Source organism: Moschus berezovskii, chromosome 14 (assembly GCF_049115385.1).
Source record: "Moschus berezovskii isolate FMDL1 chromosome 14, NW_MosBer_1.0, whole genome shotgun sequence".
Classification (NCBI taxonomy): domain Eukaryota; kingdom Metazoa; phylum Chordata; class Mammalia; order Artiodactyla; family Moschidae; genus Moschus; species Moschus berezovskii.
The window spans coordinates 45849243-45871092 of NC_142473.1; the positions used below are offsets into that span (position 1 = coordinate 45849243).

Sequence of the window (21850 nt, forward strand, 5' to 3'; positions counted from 1 at the left end):
TAAATCTCCAGTTTCCCCGTTGCTCAGAAGCGTAGCTGGGCTTGCTGGACCTACAGGCACTAAAAGCGCGGTGTCTTATAAAAAACCATTTCCCTCTTTAGTGTTCAGGCCATTTATTGATTCAGTCCAGCGCTGGTTGAGCTTTTGAGGTGTCCAAGTGACAGCTTAACAGAATCTTCTTTGCTGTGATCTGACCGGTTGGTGGTTACCCCACTCGAGATGCACTTTGTTGTTTGCTTTTTTAGTAACAAACAACTGTCTGTCCTTATTAGGATTTTCCCAGACTCTGGAGTAATAAACAGCTCTGATGACAGCTGTACCAGATAGTAAGTGAGTGCACACATGACTCTCTGAGCATCTCCCCCAAGCACTTCAGAGCAGCTAAGTGGATAAACCTGGTTTCAGCTGTCACCTGGGCAGCTGCTTGTGTCTGTGGAGCCCGCCCTAGAAATGAGAGCCAAGTCCTGGTGACAGGGACGAAGGACGGAGTGCCAGTAACTGCCTTCCTGGCTGTCCTTGTCTGGCGGCCCACACCCCAGAGCTTCAGGAAATTCGGGTCCTGACTTGCTATGTGACTGAGAGCTACACTGAGGAGAGTATGGTGCGTTCAACCCAAGGGCATATATAAAGCTGTGCATCTCTGCAGAGAGGCTCTAGTAGCGGGCTTGTGCTTTTGTGCATTGAGGGAAGGCTTTTTGGAGGTGGTGAGCTTTTATATTGATTTTCAACATAGCAAGAGTTGGTGTAAGAGATGGAGGAAGTGAGGACAGTTCCCATATCAGTGTGTTTAGGACCACTGTTTCCTGATATGTTAGTTTCCCCAACTTGACTGTTGGATCATCCAGGACAGTGAACCATGGCTTTCTCAACTCTGCACCCTCAGGACCCAACTTAGAGATTACTTGTTATTAGATGATTGGATGGATGGATGAGATTCCTACCTGCATCTAATTTAATTTCCTAAATCCTACCAGTCATCAAATTCTCCCTCAATACCAATAAACTGGAAGCCACAGCAGGTCGTCAACTCTCCTTGATGGTGAACTGGGAACCCAGGCCACCCAATGGACAGTCTCAGGATTCTGATGAGAAGCCCATCTCTTACCCAGGTTAGGTGTCGACTCGGGTCTCCTTACCTCTGTGTTCTAGTCACATTTCCACACTGAAGGCAGGCATTCTATTTGGCCTCTGCTTAGAACTTTGATCACCCTTTACCTCTTTTAAGGGAAGAATCGGTCACCTTGGTAGTTTTGATGTCCATTTCCATGGATTCATAAAACTTCCTTGGAGAACAAATCCAGCTGTAATGAATATCTACAATCTGTCTCTCCATCCTTTTTGTTCTGCCCTGTGAGGCTGACTTTACAGAAGTTTCCATGGGCTCCTGGGTTGTCCGACTTCCAGCTGGGTTCTTCCAGTGGACCACCTCAGCAGAGGAGTGGACTAGGGAAGGGAGAGTGATGTTGGGGTGGTTATTAACCGCCACTCACCATCACCCCAAACCTCTCCCTCCCTGGACCCTTGTCACAAGTCTCACCATATGACTTTTACACATTCTGGTCCCTGCTGTCTCCTCTCATCCCTTTGAGCCTGGTAGTGGTAACAGCTCCATGTTACTGTCCCAAGGAAGTAAACTATGCCTGTGCTCCCTACCCTGAGACCCACACTGCCGAGAAGACTGCCTCTATTCCCCTGCTTGGATTCCTCTACCTGAGCGTGCCCCCTGGTTCCTGCTGGGACCTTAGCTGATCCACTGGCCTGAGGCTCTTTTTAACATCTGAAGGATGACTGCCTCTCCACCCCTTCCCTGGATGCCAAAGTTCAGGAAGAATGCGGCCCTGAAAGGCCACCCCTTATTTGCTCTCCTTGTGAACACTGCCCTTCTCCCCGCACAGTCCCTTTCATGCTCTGCACCCTGTTTTAAAAGTCCTCGAGAATCAGCTTCTTTAACTAACACAAGAAATAACTTCCTTTTACCATTGGAAGTTAATCAAAAACATTTACCAGTGAGAGGTTTTTTTAATCGATCAAGATAACAATAGGGCCTACCCTGAATTCTAACCTGAAGCAGAGAAGTCCAGTGTCTTGATTTGTCCATGCGACCTAATCACATGTTGCGGTGTTAAATTTCTTTGGTGATACAGGACGAGAGCTCACAAACCCTATGACTGTCCTTGTTGCGAACCACTGCCTAAGGTTGGGGGAAGTGACTGAAAACTTTGAAGGCCAAGGTCCAATGACTTTCCGCTAGACCAGAGTCAGCCCCAATCTCTGTAAATAAAGTCATTCATTTGTATTGCCCATGGCAGTGTTTGCAGTACAATCACAGAGCTGATTTTCCAGACCATTTGGCCCTTTGTGCAAAAAATGGTTAAAACAGCAGCCTGACTGCTCTTCTCTGAAAGGCCCACTTACATGGTTGGCCCTTGACTGGCATCTGGGAGCTTGGATTGCAGGAAGTTTCCCACCACTCCCACAGATGGTAAGAGCGGCTCACTGTGCCCTAACTGATTATACAACTAATATGGTTTAAGCTGAACACCTGCCTTCCTGCTGGAAGTCTGGGATGGGTATGTACCAGGCAGAGGCTGCCTGTGTGACCAGCCTCCAGTAAAAAGCCTGGGTGCTGAGTCTCTAAGAGTTTCTCTGTTAGATAACCCTTCACAAGCGTTATCCCAACTCCTTGCTGGGGACTCCTGGGCATCTTCTGTGACTGCTGTGGAAGGACCCGTGGGAGCTGACACCTGGTTTCCTCCAGTCTTTGCCCACATGCCTTTCCCTTTGCTAATTTGATTTATATCTCTTCCCCCAGAATAAATCATAGCTGTGAGGGCAACTATATGCTGAATCTTCTGAGTCCTAGAGAACCACCGAACTTGGTGGTGGTTGGGAGACCTCCCAGCATGCTGCAAAGCCCCGGATATTTATTTGCCACCTGGCCCTTTAAGAAGAAGTTTGCCAACTGCTCCTACACAGTCTTAGGATGGATGGAAATTGCCTATTACATATCACCCCTCCCACAGAACCCTGAGCTCCCTAAGACATGGTCCAGGTCTTTTGCTCTTTAACTCCTGGCCAAGTGCAGCATCTTACACAAAATATTTATGGAGGGAAGAAGTCAGCAAGCCTGCAAATAATGGATTCAAGCAGTGTTTTTTAAACTGTGGGTCATCCCCGCACGCCAGCCCCGAGCACCCAGAGGGAGGATAAAGGGAGGAGGGAGGTGGGAGGGGGGTTCAGGAGGGGGAACTTATGTAAACCCGGGGCGAATTCATGTCAATGTATGGCAAAACCAACCAATATAATATTGTAAAATAATTTGCCTCCAATAAAAAATAAATTACTTAAAAAAAATAAAAAATAAACTGTGGGTGGTGAAATCTATTTAAAAGGTTATGACCACTGTTTTTCAATGAAAAAAGTATAGATAATTGAGTATGCTGCATATAGTGAGGCTGAGTTTGATTTCTTGAGAATTTTGTATCAGTTATACCTCTGGACCAGGTACTGTACTGAATCATAACGTAAAAGGGTCTCTTCCTGTCCGTTGCAATGGAAGATTATTTGAAGGTTACTGGACTGTGCCCTCTTGCCTGGCTGCCCGCGGAGATGCCCCGCAGACCCTCCCCATCTCTCTGGCTGTTAACCTTTGACCTCATTCTCCCCACCCCCTGTCCCCAGAATGTGTACTACACGAGCAGCCAGCAGATCCACGTGGGCACCCTGAGCCCCACGGTGGACGACGACGACAACCGCTGCCTGGTGGACGTCAACGGCCGGCCACGGCTCATCGAGTGCAGCTATGCCAAAGCCAAGAGGATGAAGCTCCACTGGCAGTTCTCTCAGGTAGCAGCCCCGCCCAAAGGAGCAGCATCCAGAGAAACAAGGGAGGGGCCGGGCCTGGGAGGGACGGGAGGAATGCTGGAGGAGAGGAGAGGAGGGAGTCTCAGGATTTAATGAGCATCTACTATGTGCGGGCGGGGGGTGGGGGGGTTGGTTAGCTCATTGGCTCCTGATACTGGCTCTGAGGGAGTTTATTATTATTGTTGTCATTGTTGTTGTTTTAGTGGTATTTTATTTAACTTTTAGATATAAGGAAACAGGCTCAGAGGTGGGAGTCCCCTGCCTGAAGTCACATAGTGAGGGGCCAGGGCTCGGATTTAAACTCTGAGCCTCTGACTCTGAAACTCACATTTCTTCTGCATAAGCCCCTTCTGACAAGCACAGTCCCAGTATCCCAGGTACAGACAGTGCTGGGTCATCTGTGATCTGTGAGTCACTCTGCCTTCCTCCTGGTTCTGTGGGCAATGAGGTTTCCTCAAAGGACAGTGTCTGGGGACCATTTTGTGAAGGGCAGTCTGCACACTGGTGACCATGAAACATTCCTTTATTAAGTCTCCATCAATTCTGAGAGCTGTATTTATCTTCCTGCTCTGCAATGGCTCAGTTATAAAATGATGCCCCAGGAGCAGGGCGTCAGCTGGAGACAGCCCATGATGACCCAGCTTTGAAGAAAACCCGTGCCTTGGCCCAGAGGCCTCCAGCCCCTAGGGAATCCACTAAGTTAGGATCCATTTCCACCCACAGATAGGAGCATCCACCTCCCAGGGAGTACAGGGAAAGCGCTCATCACAGGAGGTAAGGGAGTTCTTTTAGAGCATCAGGGCTGCTGGGGGCTGCACGTGCTAGATGCTCCTGGGGAAGTCAGAAACAGAAAGCCTATACTCACGGGATGTAGAGGCCGAGGCCCCGACTCAGACTCCCAGCAAGCTGCTTCCACCCTGGGAGGAGGCTGATGGGCCAGGAAGGAGGTGTTCGGTCGGCCTGACCTTGATTCTAGCCCTCACGTCCAGTTACTCTCCCCTGTAGTGGTGGACAGGGGGTGGGGAGGTCCTGCTACAGCAAGTGCTCTGGCACAGGGCACCTCTGGCCTGGGTCTGGGTGTGCAGAACCAGATAGATCTGAGAGAGACCCTCAGTTGGGTCCTAAATGGATGGTGAAGGTCAACTCTCAGCGACAAGTTCAAGCTAATTAGTCCTAGATTCACAGGCTACTTAGAGAGCAGGAGTGAGAGCCCAGACTAAGACTTTGTGACCCTAGAAAAGCATGCTGGGGAGCAGCACAGGGAGACAAATGACAACACACCTATGGGCAGGCAGAGGATGCAGCTCGGAGTCCAGGCTGGGCCTGCACAGGGCGTGGGGTCCAGTGAGAGGGAACAGTGCCCAGGGACTGGGGCCTCTGTCCTGCCCGTTCCTATCCATGTGACCTTTGACACGTACTGCAAACGATAAAGTTCTATCCCATAGGAAGAATTAGCTAAGGTTCATACAGTGTTTACCCTGTGCCAGACTTCCTGGGTGCCGGGCAGACACCAGCTCATTCAGTCATCTCAGGGACTGTGTGTGATTTGCTGTGGACCATTAGCCCAAGATCGTAGATGGGGCACAAAGATGTCAAATAACAGACCCAAGGTGCTCACTGGTTATTATTATTACTCCTGAACTACCTCAGATTCTCTTTTCTACTTGTAAGTGTGTGAGGATGTTGGAAGTGGCCCCGAGAAGAAGGTCAGGGTCAGGGCTGAGGCTTAGAATAGAGGAAACGTCTCCCTCCCACCTCCCTCTCTCCTGGTGGAGCCCACGTGCCCCAACTGTGGCCTGTTGTGACCCCACGCTGTGCCCACTGTGGAAGGCTTTATCGTTTTCCTCTGCCAGGCTTCCGGCCCAGAGTGACACAGCACAGGGCTGCATCCCCCCTCTTGCTGTGGTTCAGTCGCTCAGTCGTGTCCAACTCTTTGCGACCTCACGGACTGCAGCACGCCAGGCTTCCCTGTCCTTCACCATCTCCCGGAGCTTGCTCAAACTCATGTCCACTGAATTGGTGATGCCATCCAACCATCTCATCCTCTGTCACCCCCTTCTCCTCCTGCCTTCAATCTTTCCCAGAATCAGGACCTTTTCCAATGAATCGGCTCTTCCCATCAGGTGGCCAAAGTATTGGAGCTTCAACTTCATCATCAGTCCTTTCAATGAATATTCAGGGTTGATTTCCTTTACAACTGACTGGTTTGATCTCCTTGCTGTCCAAGGAACTCTCAAGAGTCTTCTCCAGTACCATTTGAAAGCATCAATTCTTCAATGCTCAGCCTTATTTATAGTCCAACTCTCACATTTGTACATGGCTACTAGAAAAACCATAGCTTTGACTATATGGACTTTCTGTCTCCCTTTAAATTACAAGGCAGAGGGAGCCCTGAAGATGTGTGGTCAGGGAGGAAGGCTAGCAGTGGGCTTGGTGGTGAAGTGGCTGTTGTCTCCCAGCTCAGGTTAGATGCAAAATAGACTCGCAGGCTGGAGGCAGCAGAGAGAAATGGGTCCATCGGCCCATGGAGGTGAATGGGGCTGACTTGGCTGGGTGAAATGGGGACTGTACCATCTGGAGGGTCTTGTCGGGGCTCACATCAGGCTGCTCTGCGCTGCCTTCAGTCACTCTGCTTTGCCCCTGCTTTCAATTTCCTCCTGGGGGTTGTATGACACCATGCAGGAAGATGGGGGTAGTGGGTTGGGACAGGGCTGGTGGCTTTTCAGAAGAGATAGTACATAATTTAACCCACTCCAGTGTTCTTGCATGAAGAATCCCAGGGATGGGGGAGCCTGGTGGGCTGCCATCTATGGGTTCGCACAGAGTCGAACATGACTGAAGTGACTTAGCAGCAGCAGCAGCAGTACATAACTTGGCTCTTGTAGATGACATAAGAGTTTGCTCCATATAGGAGTTGAGAGGGGGCATTCCAGGGAGAAGGAATGGCATAGGTGCAAGCTGAAGGCACCAAACCCAAGCCATGTGCATGGAGCTACAGGTGGTACATGTGGCTGGATCCTGGCGGCCATCGTGGGGCACACCTGGGGATGCGTCTCAGGGGCAGATGGGCCTGGACCTGGTCCCATGGAAGGTGAGGCTTCATGTGGGGGACTGGTGTGTTAGGTCTGGGTTTTGAAAGCCCGCAGTGGCTGGAATTGTGGAGCTAAATGGCGAGGAGAAATTCTAGAAGGGGGAAAGAGGCAGGTAGGAGAGTTGCCAGAGGCTGAGATGCAGTTTGAAAGTTTAGCCATTCCTTCCTGCTCCTCCTCTTCCTTCTCCTCCATGACCCTGGGGTCTTCAGGACCCTGCCTGGCCCCCACGATGTCCTGTCAGGACAGAATCTGAGGCTGCCCCCAGGAGCCCAGCATTTGGTGGGGTGGACCAAACAAGCAGGCAGGTGTGGCTGAGGGTCCTGGGATGGGCAGGCACACTGCTTCAATGCACTGGGAGAGGGAGGAGGAGAGGACCCAGGTTTCCCTGGAATACCATCGAGAAATCAAGGCCCAGCCAGGCACCTGCCACTCTGGGAACTGTGTGTCACTGGCTATGAGTGCCCCTGAACTGAACTGAAGTGAACTCCCTGGCCTCTTCCGTCCGAGTCCTTGCTCCTCCCAGAAGCTCCAGAATCACCAGAATAGAGCTCAGACTGTCTGTGGGGCCTCAGCCTCTCTGTGCCTAGCCTCATGCAGTATGAACCTGAACTTGGGCTGCTTTGACATGCCAGCCCTGCACACAGGCACGTCCAGCTCCTTTCCAGCTCTCGCAGACAGATGGCCTTCCCACCCATGCCCAGATCCAGAGGCTTTGGTGCCCCAGCTGGCCTTCATCTCATCTGCCCTTTTCTGACTTGGGCAGAGAAAGGAATATTCCTCCAAAATCCAGCTCCATCCTTCACTCATCTCAGCACACACACAGCCTTGAACAGGCAGCCCCACACACTCATGCTTGGAGGGACACCGTGACAAAAGCAGGCCGTGTTAGCATGTGCAGCCCTGAGGACCGGGTAGTTTTTTGCTCCTTATACATAAATCTAATTAGAACTCCCAAGGCACTCTGGCATCACCTCTTTGATCCTTCTACCAAGGGAACTGTTTGGAAATAATATTTTTAAATCCCTAATTTGCAAACCCAGAGCAGCCACTCTCACTTGATATTTAAAAATTAATGTTTGTGAAATGTTTGTTTCATGCAAAATGATCAATATTTATCAAGCATCCTGGAATCTGTCCTCAAGCCCTTAGTATTTAGGAGCTAATGTTGACGAGGCCAGAGGAAGCTGGGAGCCTCTTAAATGATTAAAGTTATGGCTTGGGCTAATTTTCTTGCAACAGGTTTTAATCTTTGCAAATTACGAGGGGATTCTACCAACTAAGATTTTCTGGTGCAGAAGTTGGGCTGAAATATTTTACTGATACATTTCAAATCTCCTTCTCACTTTCACATTCTGCATTATTTACTCTCCTGAGGGCTGCATTTAAACTCCACAGACATTTAGGCTGAATTAATTCCAAAATAATCTAGTGTGATTCTCCCAGTTTCTCCTACAAAGAAGATAGTATTTGCATATCTTAGTGTTCCATCTCATAGCCTGATTTTCTGTTTAACAAATAAAATGCCTGTCCTCTAACCCCTGCAAGCTCTTCTGAATTTCCAGTGCTTCAGGATGAATCAGAACAGCATCAGATACTGACACTGAGAAGCCACATTTGATGAAAACATCTCTCAGCAACGCTGATGTACAGGGCTCTGATGAGCAATTTTCCAATGACGAACATTCTTTCCTTCAGTCATTCATCAAACATTTATTGAGCACAGTGGTTGGGCAGGAGGGATGCAGATATGAATCAGACACGGCCTCTGCCCTGGAGGAGCTCTTGGGTGTATAAACACGTAACAAAACTGGATGGCAAGAGCAGAAATGTGGTGGGTACAGTGTTCTGGAAGCCCGGAGTGACGGGCTCTGTCTGCACAGCTCAGGAATGGCTTCACATTTGAGGCATGTTTGATCTGGATCTTGAAAGTTGCAGGATACTTCCAAGGTGTAGAAAGGAAGAACAGCCCATGTAGAGGCTCAGCATGGGCAAAGGCAGAAAAAGGTAGGGTATGTCTGAGGAATAGAAATTCAGAGTTGGTGTGGGTGGAATTTAGAATTGGGGTATGAGAGAGATGAGACACAGTCAGTTTGGAGGCAGGCAATGGTCATTGAAAGTTAAGCCCAAGAGGTTTGACTTTGCCTTAAAAGCCAAGGGAGGAACTAGGGGTGTTCATGGGCTTCCCTGGTGGCTCAGATGGTAAAGAATATGCCTGCAATGCAGGAGACCTGAGTTTGACCCCTGGGTCAGGAGGTCCCCTGAAGAAGGGAATGGATAGCCACTCCAGTATTCTTGCCTGGAGAATTCTATGGACAGAGGAGCCTGGCAGGCTATAGCCCATGGGGTCACAAAGAGTCAAACAAGACTGAGCGACTAACACTTTCACTTCACTTTTCACAGGAGGGGTTCAATAAGCTTTAGACTGACATGATGTGGTCTGAATACTTCTGGCAGCAGAGTGCAAGGTGGAATGGAAGACAGAGAAAAAAGTAGGAGGCTGTTCCATCATCCCTGTGAGAAAAGGGATGGATGAGATTGCCATGGGGCAATGGGGCCAGGCAACTGTTGGGGAGAACATTGAGAGACAGTTCATCAGTCTATCAGAAGTAGTGATGAATTAAATGGAGGTAGTTGTGAGGGGAGATTATGAATCGAGGGCCACACCAGGCTCTGAGTTTGAAGAAGTCAGTGAGCACCCATCTCTAAACAGCCAACATTTCCCATGTCAACAAGTGACGAGACTTCATTAACATCAGAAGTGGTAGTTGTTCCTTCATGATTTTTCTAACTTGTGACTCACAGAATTAAAGAATTTCCTAAACTGACTATGTCCTGGGATTATAGACTCATATACATTAGGTATAAGACTTTAGGGCTTCCCAGGTGTCACTAGTAGTAAAGAACCTGCCTGCCAATGCAGGAGACATAAGAGACACAGGTTAGATCCCCTGGAGAAGGGCATGGCAAACCACCCCAGTATTCTTGCCAGGAGAATCCCATGGACAGAGGAGCCAGGCAGGCTACAGTCCATAGGGTCGCAAACAGTCCGACATGACTGAAGCAACTTAGCACACACACGTGCATGAGACTTTAACCTTCTCAGAGTACCCCACATACTGATATCTGGGGGGTTCTGGGATCAGGCTGATGCAGTAAAAGAGGCATCTAATAAGTACCCCTGGACCAATAGAAGGAGAGGGAGGAAGCCGGTCACTCCACAGGAGAACTTTGTGGCATCAAAGCAATGGACTGCCTCTCAAGGGCAATGAGGTACCCATCATCCCCACCACCCCCCATCACTGCTTTGAATGGTTAAGCAAATGCCAGGTCCTCTCTTCAAGATGCTATTGAGGGAATTCATGCCCTACGAAGGCTGTTGTGATGTGTGTCCTTTAAACTTCAACTTCCTTAAACTCTATTTGAATACATGGTTGAAGCAAGAATGACTCAGAAATGGATGATCTCTGCCCTCAAATATCGTAAGGGTTTCTGTAGGCAAAGAGAACAGGCTTGTCCCAGGTAGCTCTGAGGGAGGACCAGCTGGAGGGGGATACAAGGGCAATTTACAGAGCAGCTTTCTCATGGAGATGTCTGGACATGAAATTGGCCATTCAAGGAAGAGGTGGACTCAAGAGAACCACTCACTAGGCCATTAGTGGTGCCACAGCTCTAAATAGAGTTGGATTGGATGGTTCTCAGGGCTTGCCAACTCTGAAATTCTATAATTCTAAGCTTCTAATGCCTAGAAAAGGGCTTTTTCTACCTAGAAGTCCCAGCTAGGCCCACCTTACTAAGAAGCACCATGAACTTGAAAAGGGGCTGCTATGAGGGTCATCGTTATCCCACTTTATGGAATTGTTTATCTGTTATTTTTCGACATAACTCTTTCTCCCATCAACTAATAGACTGGAGGGATGGGCTATCTTATACTTTCAGTGTCTCTAGCACCTAACTGAAAGCCTGAAACAGAAGAGATACCCCAGGATGCTGTCAATTAAATGAAAGAATCCTTTCTAAAAATTCACAAATATTAATACAAATATTCTGTGTCCCAGATCTCAAGATAGATTTGTGGGAGACCCAAAGGTGAACTCTACCCTCAACAACTCCTCCTTGCATGCACATATGCATGCTGAAAAAAAACTAATTGTACTACAGTATTTCAAGGACATTTGAACGTTGTAGTCAAAGGGCTCAGTTTAGTTGGAAAATCCCTACAAGAACATTTTTAGAGGGCAGTGCATCCAGCCACAATACACAATCATGCTTGAAGCAGGCTGCTCCAACTTACTCCTCCTATAGCTTCAGATTTGGGGGAGGAAGGTGGAAATGATCTTTACTAAAACAAGTATGCATACTGTATAAAAGGGAGTAGCAATTTGTATGAATATTTGTTAAAACAAGAGGCTCTGATGAGATGTCAGTGTGTTCTGACCGTGTTTCATGCTGCCCCAGACTCTGAGATGTGCTGTCCCCCCGGTGGGCCATTGGGTTCTTTGATAGAAACATAGGCAAGGCCCATTCAGTACACAGGGCGGCGTTCCCACTGGTGGGCTGTCCTCCCATCTCAGCCCCCAGGCTTGCTTCATTCTCAGCTCAGAGGCAAGGGCTTTAAAAGGCTTTTTAATGCCTTTTCCAAATGGAGAGCATCAAGGATAACAGCAGAGCTGACCGTGAAGGCCAGGAGAGAAAGCATCTCGAGAGCCTGCAGAGACTGCCTGGAAGAGAGCTGAGCGCAGAGCCTGGCCATGGACCACTAGTTCTGATTTGTGGGGTCTAATTTGATAATTTGATGCAAGATGAGTAACCCACTCCAAAAAGAACTTATTTGCAGAGCACATTTCCCAGGGAGCACCATTGATTCTGCCAAAGAATTTCCCAGCACGCAAGGAGGAGGAGTCCTTGACTTTCTCCCGCTCCAATCCCCAGGCGCTGTCAGGAAGTCCAACTTGGAGAACCTTTTGTACTGAGCAGAAAAGACTATAATCGGGTGTTTCTTTGTGGCTCTGGAATAAAGCAGCTTTTCATTTCCATGTCACATGAAGGGGCAAGTGTAGAACCATCCAGTTTTGAAGGACTGACAAAGCTTTTTTTAGGCCCTGAATATTTTCTTAGTTATTTTTAGTTTATGGCCATCAGCACTTTAGATCAGGAACCAGGACCAGGTGTGAAGGCTCAGTACCTCACTGTTCAGACCTGGGGGGAATTTTATTTATTTATTTTAAATTTTCATTTAGTTAGTTAGTTACTTGTTTTTGGCTGTGCTGGGTCTTCATTGCTGCACCAGCTTTTCTCTAGTTGCGTCAAGTGGGGGTTACTCTCTAGTTACGATGTGCAGGCTTCTCATTGCAGCGGTTTCTCTTGTGGAGCACGGGCTCTAGGTTATGCAGCCTCAGTAGTTGTGGCTTCTGGGCTCTAGAGCTCAAGTTCAGTAATTGTGGCTCAGGGGCTTAGTTGCTCTGAGGCATGTGGGATCTTCCTGGACTGGGGATCAAACCTTTGTCTCCTGCTTTGGCAGGTGGATTCTTTACCACTGAGCCACCAGGGAACCTGTGGGTGGGATATTAAATGTTATGTATCAAACATTCACGTGGTTCTTACTATGTACCAGGTACTACTGTATCTGCTGTATGCTGCTGCTGCTGCTAAGTCACTTCAGTCGTGTCCGATTCTGTGTGACCCCATAGACGGCAGCCCACCAGGCTCCCCCGTCCCTGGGGTTCTCCAGGCAAGAACACTGGAGTAGGTTGCCATTTCCTTCTCCAATGTGTGAAAAGTGAAAAGTGAAAGTGAAGTCACTCAGTCATGTCTGACTCGTAGCGACCCCATGGACTACAGCCTACCAGGCTCCTCTGTCCATGGGATTTTCCAGGCAAGAGTACTGGAGTGGCTTTCCATTGCCTTCTCCAGTATCTGCTGTATAAATATCGCTTAATCCTCATGACATTGCCATCAGGTGCTTCATATGCCCATTCTACAGATGAGGAAACTGAGGCGCAGAGAGATTATAGTGTTTGTCCGAGGTCAAATCAGGATTCTGCCTCAGGGCCCATGCTTTAAACCTTAATGCCAAGGAGGCTTTGTCTTGTCTCTAGAAAACCCGCGGATTACTGCAGTAGGAGTTTGGGGCTAGGGTTTCCCCGCCAGGCCAGTTGTAGATGTGTATGAACTGGCTGTATTCCTGCTTCCTCAGCAAACTCCCTCCAGCCATCTTGCTGGATACCCTCCTTCACCTTTTCTTTTTGCATTTGACATTGCCATTACCCCATTTTCAGTCTAACAGACCTCAGAGCAAATCCCAAGCAGGATCTCACTCAGGGACAGGTGCGTCTCCTTTAAGAACAACAAACACCAAAGCACTTTTTAAATAAACTGAGTGTTGAATATTCATAGTACAGAAAGACCACTTTCCTCTACAAAAAAGACTTAATCTCAAGATTTCTTTAACTAGCACTAACATCCCACCCATGCTTTGAATTATTTGATTATTAATCATTAACGACTTAACCTGGAAACTCCCACATCCACTGTGCTTAAAGCCAAAGACCCACTGGGCCACTTGCCCATGGAAAACTAACTAGAACGAAAAATGGAAACAGAGCTCTGAAAGAAGCAGTCTTCAGAATACAGGCTTCAGTCTTCATGCAACCTCCTTGTGAACACCTTGATTGCAAGCATGAGAGCAGCCTGAGCTGCTAGAGCACCTGAGCTGCTCCAGGTGCTCTAGCTCGGGGCCATAAGCCAAGCCTCATCCTTTCCCCAGAGAGGATCACGGTTTGCTTGTGGTCCCCAAAGTATGGTCCCTGGACCAGCAGCACTGGCAGCTGTGAAAAGCACAGGCAGCTTAAAAAGCCGCTTCCTTCCTCCTTCCCCACCGCGCCCCACCCCACCCCTGCCCATGCTCTACACTCTGCACAGCAGCCGGAGGGACCTGGTTAGCATGTCAGTTCCACCACGCAGTGGCCAGTCCTGTCATGGGATGAACAGCCAAAGTCCATTCACATTAGCTCCTGGGCCTCATTTAGCTCTTGGGCCTCATTTCCTCCCCCAGCCCCATGCTGTTCCCTGAACACACTAGGCCTGTGTGGGTCAGAAGGTGGGGCCCAGTGATCGAGGGTGTCACAAAGCCCTCCAGGGGCTGTCTAATCCATCTGCCCTGCCCACATCCCCAGGAAGAACTGGGCAGGTTAGTCACCTGCCACAGACATACACCTGGACACACAGGCAGAGAGGAGGTGTGTGGCTGTGAAATCCAGAGTCGGCTCCTCAGCACCTCAGCCCAAGGAGCTCGTGGACCATGGTACCACGTGCCCTGCCGGGCCCATAGTCAGCACTCCACGTCTCTATACCTCTACGGTCCTCTGGTACCTTTTATAAACAAGCAGACTGAAGCCCAGGATGGCTCAGCTGCTTACCAGGGTTACAGCCAGGGAGAGCTGGAAGCAGGGCTGGGAGCAGAGTCCCGTGTTCTTGCTTCCACTCGTCCCACCTCTGATGCCCGTTCTAGTCTCTATGCCAGAGAGGCTTGGAAGAAGAAGGAGCTAGTCTGGGGGCTGGGAACCCAGCTCTAGGAATTATTATTAGCCTTCTTAATTCCATACATTCAGCTTTCCTTTTTTTTTTTTTTACGCTGTTTCCATATTTAACTCTGTTTCCGTTCCAATTAAGCTCTCTCTGTGTGCTGCGGCCTCTCTCCTGCCAGGTTTAATTGCCCTTATTTAAATTCTTTAATTAAAAGTATTGTGTGTTTCCAGATCCTGTAGTTGTAAGTATTACACAAATAATTTAGATGACTGGACTGGTAAACTGAGCAACTTCGCCCTCCAGCGAGGGCGGGGCTGGCAGGCGCTCTCTGGGAGGCTGAGCACCTGCTAACAGGCCGTCCTGCTTCCTATCTCCCCGCTCCCCAACCCCCGCGCTCCTCCGCGTGCCCCACGACAGCGAGAGGGGCCCGTTTAGCATGTCAGTCCCACCCCGCAGTGGCCAGTCCTGTCACCAGATGAACAGCCAAAGTCCCTTCTCAAAACCTGCCCCTCTCTCAGCTCCTGGGTGTCCTCTGCTCCCCTGACCCCATGCTGTTCCCTGCACACACCAGGCCTCTGTGGGTGCGGGAGCTTCATTCGGGACACAAGGCTCCCCGAGGCACCTGGACTCCTCCTTTCCTCGCTCATGTCTTTGCCCAGCTCTCACCTTCTCAGGATCACCCCCAAGCATCTCCCACTGCTGCAGCCTGCCTCCTGCCCACAGCAGTTCCTGAATCCTCCCAACCTGCTGGACTTAGTCTATCTGGGCTGCTAGTATAAAAAGAAGACCAGTGACTGGGAAGCTGCTTGAACAACAAACATTTATTACTCACCATTCTGGAGGCTAGAAAGTTCAGGATCAAGGAGCCAGCATATTTGGTGTCTGGTGAGAACCCTCTTCCTGGTTTTCACATGGCCACCTTTTCACTGTGTCCTCACGTGGCCCAGAGAAAGAGACCATCTCTCCTGTGTCTCTTCTTATAAGGGCACTAATTCCATTAGGAGGGCTCTACCCCTGGGATCTAATTCCCTCCCAAAGGCCCCACCTCTCATCATGCTGGGGATCAGGGCTTCAACACATGAATTTATAGGGGACACGTTCAATCCACAGCACTGTTCTCCATTTTTGTGTATAATCTTAGCACCTTTAACACAGTAAAAAATCTACTGTTCTCTCTTCCCCCTAGAATACAGTCTCCACAAAGATGTTCTCCTGTTTAGTCACTGATATGTGTCAGTGGCCAGTAACTGTTCCCAGAATGTGATAGGCACTCATTAAATACTGGATGGATGGATAGAGCGACGAATCATGTCTTTGCAGAGAACTCTCTAAAGAATGAGGTCAACCTGACTCTCCAGAGCCCCTGGGGCTTATCAGGTGGCTTTCCTCCACCCTAAGCTGGGGCGCACCAGCAGCTAGTTCATCAACAGGCCGGGGCAGGGATAAATGGAGGGGAGGGTCTGGCCACTCATCCTAGTGGGGAACAGTGAAGGCAGCAGACTCCCAGCCTGACTCTACCACTGTCTGACCATGTGGCCCAATCTCTGAGCCTCAGTCTCCAATTCTACAAAATGGGAATAATTCTTACCTCCACTGCTCAGCGTTATCGTGAGGAACACTTGAAACAGTGTGTGAAGCACTTGACACAGTGCCCGGGACGTGGGAAATGAGCCCTAACCATCACTGCTTTTATCTCAGGGCAGAGCCTGCAGGTAGAGATAAGGATAGTAACCCCATCAGGCTGCCCCCAGAGGTGCTGAGCTTACTGTGAAGGGACCGAATAGAGAAAAGGAAGTATCCTTCACAATTGTGGCAGATCGAATTTGCCCAGGAATGGGGTGAGATTCCAGGGTTTGCTCAATGACAGAGCTTGAGGTCTAGGAAGGAAGACAGGAGGGAGACTGACCAGTGCAGCTCCAAGTCAGAGAGTGGGCTGGCTCCTCTCTTATCCCATGTATGTCCCAAGACTTATACCAGGCCTCCAAGGTGGCCTTACTACTCTGTTCTAGAGGATTCTCCTGCAAAGCCTCCGGGGAGAGAGCTCTCTTGGCCTCATTCTCCGCCCTCAGGTCCAGATGCCCTCACTTGAGGTTGTGTCTCCTTCACAGCCCTGCTCTTGGCCTGACTCCATTTCTCCCACAGCTTTCCCGGAGGCCACACAGGCTGTTTCTGCCTCAGGATCACCACGCTTCCTGTGTCCTGGATGCTGAGAGTGCCTCTGGGTCAGGGCAGGGCCTGGGAAATGCCATGTTTGAGTCTCTGAAGGAAAACTCTGCTTCTCAGAGACCACTGCCCCACCTCCCTCTCTTGGCCTTGGCACGGCTCCCCCAAGGAAGGCTTAGAATGTGCCCGAGTGGCTGGCAGGAAAGGAGAGAGTTGTGGATGCCTCTGGTTTGGACAGGTTTCTCCAGACTTCGGTGATCTGGGCTTGGTGAAGCAGCCTCACAGTTGGCAGGCCCGGCCTGGCCTTGAGGACATCCTGAGCCGTCAGATCCTCGTCTGTCCCCCTTTTCTGCCTGTTGTACAGTTTTTCTGGAGCCCCCGTCCTGACACCGTGAATAGCTTCATATCCATCTGTTGTGTTATAGCTGTTAAAGGGGTTGCCCGTCGATCCTTCTGCTCATTCTCAGTCGTCAGGACCAAAATTACCATCTGGCCCTAGAGAGGAAGGAAGCAGGAGGGCAGAGCAGCTTGTCCCAGGCAGAAGCATCTTTGTCTGTCTCACCACCCAGATCACCAGCAGACCTTGTGATTAGAGAGCTGGGCTGGTTTCATTCCCATCCTGCCTGAGCTCTCCTCCAGCCTCACAGGATAAGACATCCCACCAAGGCTGCCCAGGATACAGGAGGATCGGGGGGCTGGCCCCAGACCCACAAGTCTGGGCGTGGGCAGCAGAGCGCTCAGGCCTTGGAAACCTGAGCCTGGTGGAGTGACTGGCTGGCCTCGCTTAGAGCAGGTGTCACATGGGATTCCTCTGGATTCAAAAGCAAAAATTTTGAGGGACAGGGAGAGGAGTCAGGGCTCGGGAGCGTGGTGCGGCCACCAAAGTGCAGATTCCTTGGCTATGTCCAAGGGGCCTCTTGTCCAGTAGAGACTAGGTGGTGACCCTCTGCTCCGTGGTCAGTTCTGAGTGACACACAACTACTGGAGTTTGTCCACAGGAAGGCAGTCAGGGTGGGAAAATGAAATCAGATTGTCTCACAAGAAACTGGAAATGTTTTACCTGATAGAGAATGGAACTGGCGGGGGGGGGGGGACTGTGGGCCCCATCTTCCCTTACGGGAAAGAAGAACGTGGAGAAGAAGGAGCCCACCCGCCTGTGGAAACCTTAGGGCACAGTCTGGGGCCCCTTGCTGGTTGCCCCCGAGACGACAATTTTCCGTCAGTGGAGGAGAATTCTCCCAAGATGGAGCGGCCCAGGGAAGAGTGCCCAGCCAGGAGGACTCAGTCAGCTTGCAGGTGAGGCTGAGATGCCAGCCTTCCACGTCTCTTCCAACACAGGGACCCCAGGGGCCTTTCCGAGCCCCTGCCCGGTGGCCCATCGTCCCTCGGCCCCTCAGAGCCTGGGCCTGAGGGCTTCTCTCTGGCTGTACCTCTGGGCCCCAGCTGAGCCACTTTTGTTGTACTGTCTATCCGCTATTGGGATCAGCGAGTCCCTGCTCTCCTCAGGGGAGGTGCTGGGGTCGGGGCACACAGGGAGACACTGCTTTTCTCCCTCAAATGCTTCTAAGGAGGTTTGCAGTCCCCGGGCAATCTCCCACACACAGGAAATGGGGAGTCCCACACCCACTCCCAGACACACATATAAAATACACTCCTTATGCCCTCTGCCACCCTGGCTCCTCCTGCCGTTCAAAATCCCTCTGAGAGAGCTGGGTTTTTGTTTTAATTTTTTTTTAGCTGAAGAATAACATATACGCAGATAGAACCATCCAAACATACATACCAAAGTAAATGTTCAACTCAATAATTTAAAACAAAGCCAACATTTAGGTAACCACCAGCCAGGTCAGGAAATAGCATACTACCAACTCACAAGAAGCATCCTTTGATCTACTGTCAATCATTTCCCCACTCCCTCTGCACCAAGATACCCACCCCTGACTCTGAGTCTGTGTCTTATTTTGCCTGTTTGGGAAGTATGTATAAGTCTAATTGTGTATGTGTTCTTTATCTGGCTTCTTTTGCTAACATTGTATTTGCAGGATTTGTCCTTAATTAATGGAGCTCTGGTTTGATCATTTTTAAGGCTGAGTACAAGTTATATGAATAACCACAAGTTATTTATCCATTGTACTATCAGTGGCCATTTGGGTTGTGTCCAGGGTGGAGCTTTTATAAACCATGCTTCAGAACCGGTGCAGACAGTTCTTCTGGATACCCACCTGAGCATGGGGTTGGTGGGTCTCAGGGCTGTGTACACTCAGCTGCAGGAGATGCTGCCCATTTCCCAGCTGCTTGGAAGAACTGAGTCTCAGTGTTCTCTTGAGATGTCAGTGGTCGCCATGGGGACAATGGTGGCCAAGGGGATGGCTTCTTTACGGAAGAGGAGTGTGTCCCCCTCTATCACAGGGTGCTGTTCGCTGGGATGGGCATGGGGGCAGCTGGGGGGTGCACTACAGAGTCCTGCTTGTGGAGGGGGGGTCAGTTAGGAGACTGGTGCAGTTGTCCAGGTGACGGAAGACCGTGGCCTGAACCAGGGCAGATGTGATGACACTGGGATAAGGGGATAGTCACAGGGTATGAGGAGGGATTGGTAAGACTTGGTGCCTAATCAGTACTGGGGAGAAGCAGAGGTGTCAGTGGGAGTGCTTGGTTATTGCTGAGATGGGAAGCACAGGAGGAGTAGATTTGGGGGAATAGTGAGTTTGTCCATGTACTCCAGTACCATGAAGCTCCAGGAGGCCAACTTATAAGAGCCTGCCTGCTTGGGAGGCCAAAGTCGGGCTGAGCACATCTTTGGTGAAACTCAGAGATACTCCGAGAGTCTGGACCTTCACCCAGGTGCCAACCAACAGCCTCAGAGTGTCCAAGGCCTGCAAGGATCTCACTAAAAGTAAAAATTGGAGGTTTCTTTTTTGCTGCTGTAGAGCTGCTTTAAGAAGCAGAACCTCCCTTCTTTCAAGGGCTTTGAGCATAAACTGAGTATGCATGGCCACAGAACCTCTGGACATCAGCAGCATAGAGGGAAACCAAGCACATCCAGGGCTGACGGAGCCCAGGGCCGTAAGACAGTATCTAGGAGCCTGGGTTTGGTTGAGGCCAGCACTGATGACTCCAGAGGTTCAGTTGGGAGCAAGTACCCTAAAAGCAGGAGGTCCAGGGCCTCTGGTGATGCTCACATTCAGGCCAACCATGGGGCCGTCCCAAGGAACTAGGATTTGCAGAACAAATGGGGAGCAGGGCCCAGCCCCCATGGCAGGCGCGATAGAAGCAAACCAGCATGCCACATGCAGCTAGGTAGATGGAAGCTAGGCTGGGGCATTTCTGTCCTCTTTCCTAACAAAGGACTAGGGCCCTGAGAAGAAAACAGAGGCACAGGGTTCCGTCTTGGGGAGGGAATCGGCCCCTGGAGATGGGGAGCCTCCAGCTCTGTGGGCTTGCTGACCCCAGACCTCCCGCAGCCTCCCAGGATCCCACGCGTCTGCACCCACGAGTAATCCCCACCAGCCACTGGGCCTGAGGCTCCCGCACGCCCTCTGACCCCACTCTCCACCCTGGCTCCTAGGGAGGCGCCATCCAGAACCGCAAGTCCAAGCGCTGTCTGGAGCTGCAGGAGAACAATGAAGCGGAGTTCGGCTTCCAGCTGGTGCTGCAGAGGTGCTCGGGCCAGCACTGGAGCATCACCAACGTCCTGAGGAGCCTGGCATCCTGACCCCGCCGGGAGCCGCCCCCACGCCCCGCCCCTTTGCTACTGTGTAGCACCCTGCTGCAACGCTGCCTGCTGTCCGTGTGGGGGTGTTTGGAGTCTGGGGAACCAGGTTGGTGGGCCCCCAAAATACAAAAAGCTTTGTATTTCCTATTAAATTTTCATGGAGTTTATAGAAAGATGCTGAATGGTGGGTGAGGGTATAATATCATAAACTATTTTGCAATTGTAAATAGGGGACACGTGGAAAATATTTATAACTGACAATAAAATACCATTGATAAGAAAAGGGGTGCTGCGGTCATTTGGTGGAGATTCAGGTCTGGCTCCTCTGAACTTGGAGCCCAAGATGTGGCTGTGTTTGCCCTCCCTGCTCCCATGCCTGAGAAACGAAGCTTTAAGGCCATGCAGATAGTGGGAGCTTGTTGTGCAAGTTGCCAGCTTTCTCTGTGGGGCCCAGGGAGACAAGATGGGCGCCTCGACCTCAGGGTCACCTCCAGAGAGAAGGTTCCCTCTGCCTCCACAAGACACCTTAGTCCTTCATCCTGAGAAACCAGGAAGGCTCGTCAGCCACTGGGCTTCGGACCACACTGCTCTCCGGAAGCCACCGCCTTCACCTCCCAAAGTTGTCCATGGCTCAGGCCCTCAGCAGTGAGACTTGTGTCAGCAACTGCCACATCCAGCTGCTGAGACTGTTAACTCCTTCCATGAATCATGGTGCATTAGTTTTCAGGGGCAACAACATGTCACACACTGGGTGGCTTCAACAGCTGTCGTCACACTGTTCTGAAGGCTAGGAGTCTGAAGTCGGGGTGTCACCTGGGCTGGCTCCTTCTGAGAGATGTGAGGAGAATCGGTTCCAGGCCTCTCCGCAAGCGTCTAGAAGCCTCATGGGTTCCTTGGCTTGTAGGTGGCCGGCATCACCCTGCGTGTTTCCTCCCTCCCCATGTCATCACCCCCACTCCTTCTGTGCTCGCCCCGATCACCTGTTGAGTGCCAGTCTCTAGCTCTGTTCCTGGGAGAAGCAGCTCACAGCCATTCCCTCTACCCAAGGGCCCCCACCCATGACACAGTGATACTCAAATCCCCGTCTGTGCCCGGACCTCTCCTCTGAGCTCCAGGTCTAATCTCCCACTGCTGATGGACCCCGGGAAGCTGAGTGGCTGTCCCTTGGACAGTGCTCACCTGACGTGTGGAAAACAGACCCGTCACTCACCCTTCCAGGCCCACCCAGGTGCCCAGCACCGCCCTCCCCCAGGCGCTCACACCTGAGTCCTCTGTCTCTAACCTCCCCGCTCCTCACTCCCATATCTTGTCAGTCCCTCGTGGCAGCGATGCCTCTTCAACAGCCCCCAAATCCCCTCCCTGGGCCCCCTCATCCCTCATGAGGACCTGCCTCCCCATCTCCAGCCTTCCTCCATTCCCATCTCACCTCCCCTCCACACGAGTTTCCAAGGAATCTTTCTGAAATGCAAATAGGATGAGATTTTTTTCCTGGCCT

General features: G+C 50.6%; 1 protein-coding gene across 2 annotated transcripts in view; it reads left to right on the forward strand.

Moving 5' to 3' along the window:
• Positions 1–20630, forward strand: part of GALNT18 (polypeptide N-acetylgalactosaminyltransferase 18) — a 361090-nt gene extending 340460 nt beyond the window's left edge. For both annotated transcript variants that reach the window (XM_055423367.2, XM_055423365.2), the window contains 2 exons: positions 3682–3846; positions 20209–20630. In XM_055423367.2, the coding sequence (XP_055279342.2) occupies positions 3682–3846; positions 20209–20355 (312 nt within the window). In that variant the 3' untranslated portion in view covers positions 20356–20630. The remainder of the gene's footprint in view (positions 1–3681; positions 3847–20208) is intronic.
• The last annotated feature ends 1220 nt before the right edge of the window (positions 20631–21850 follow it).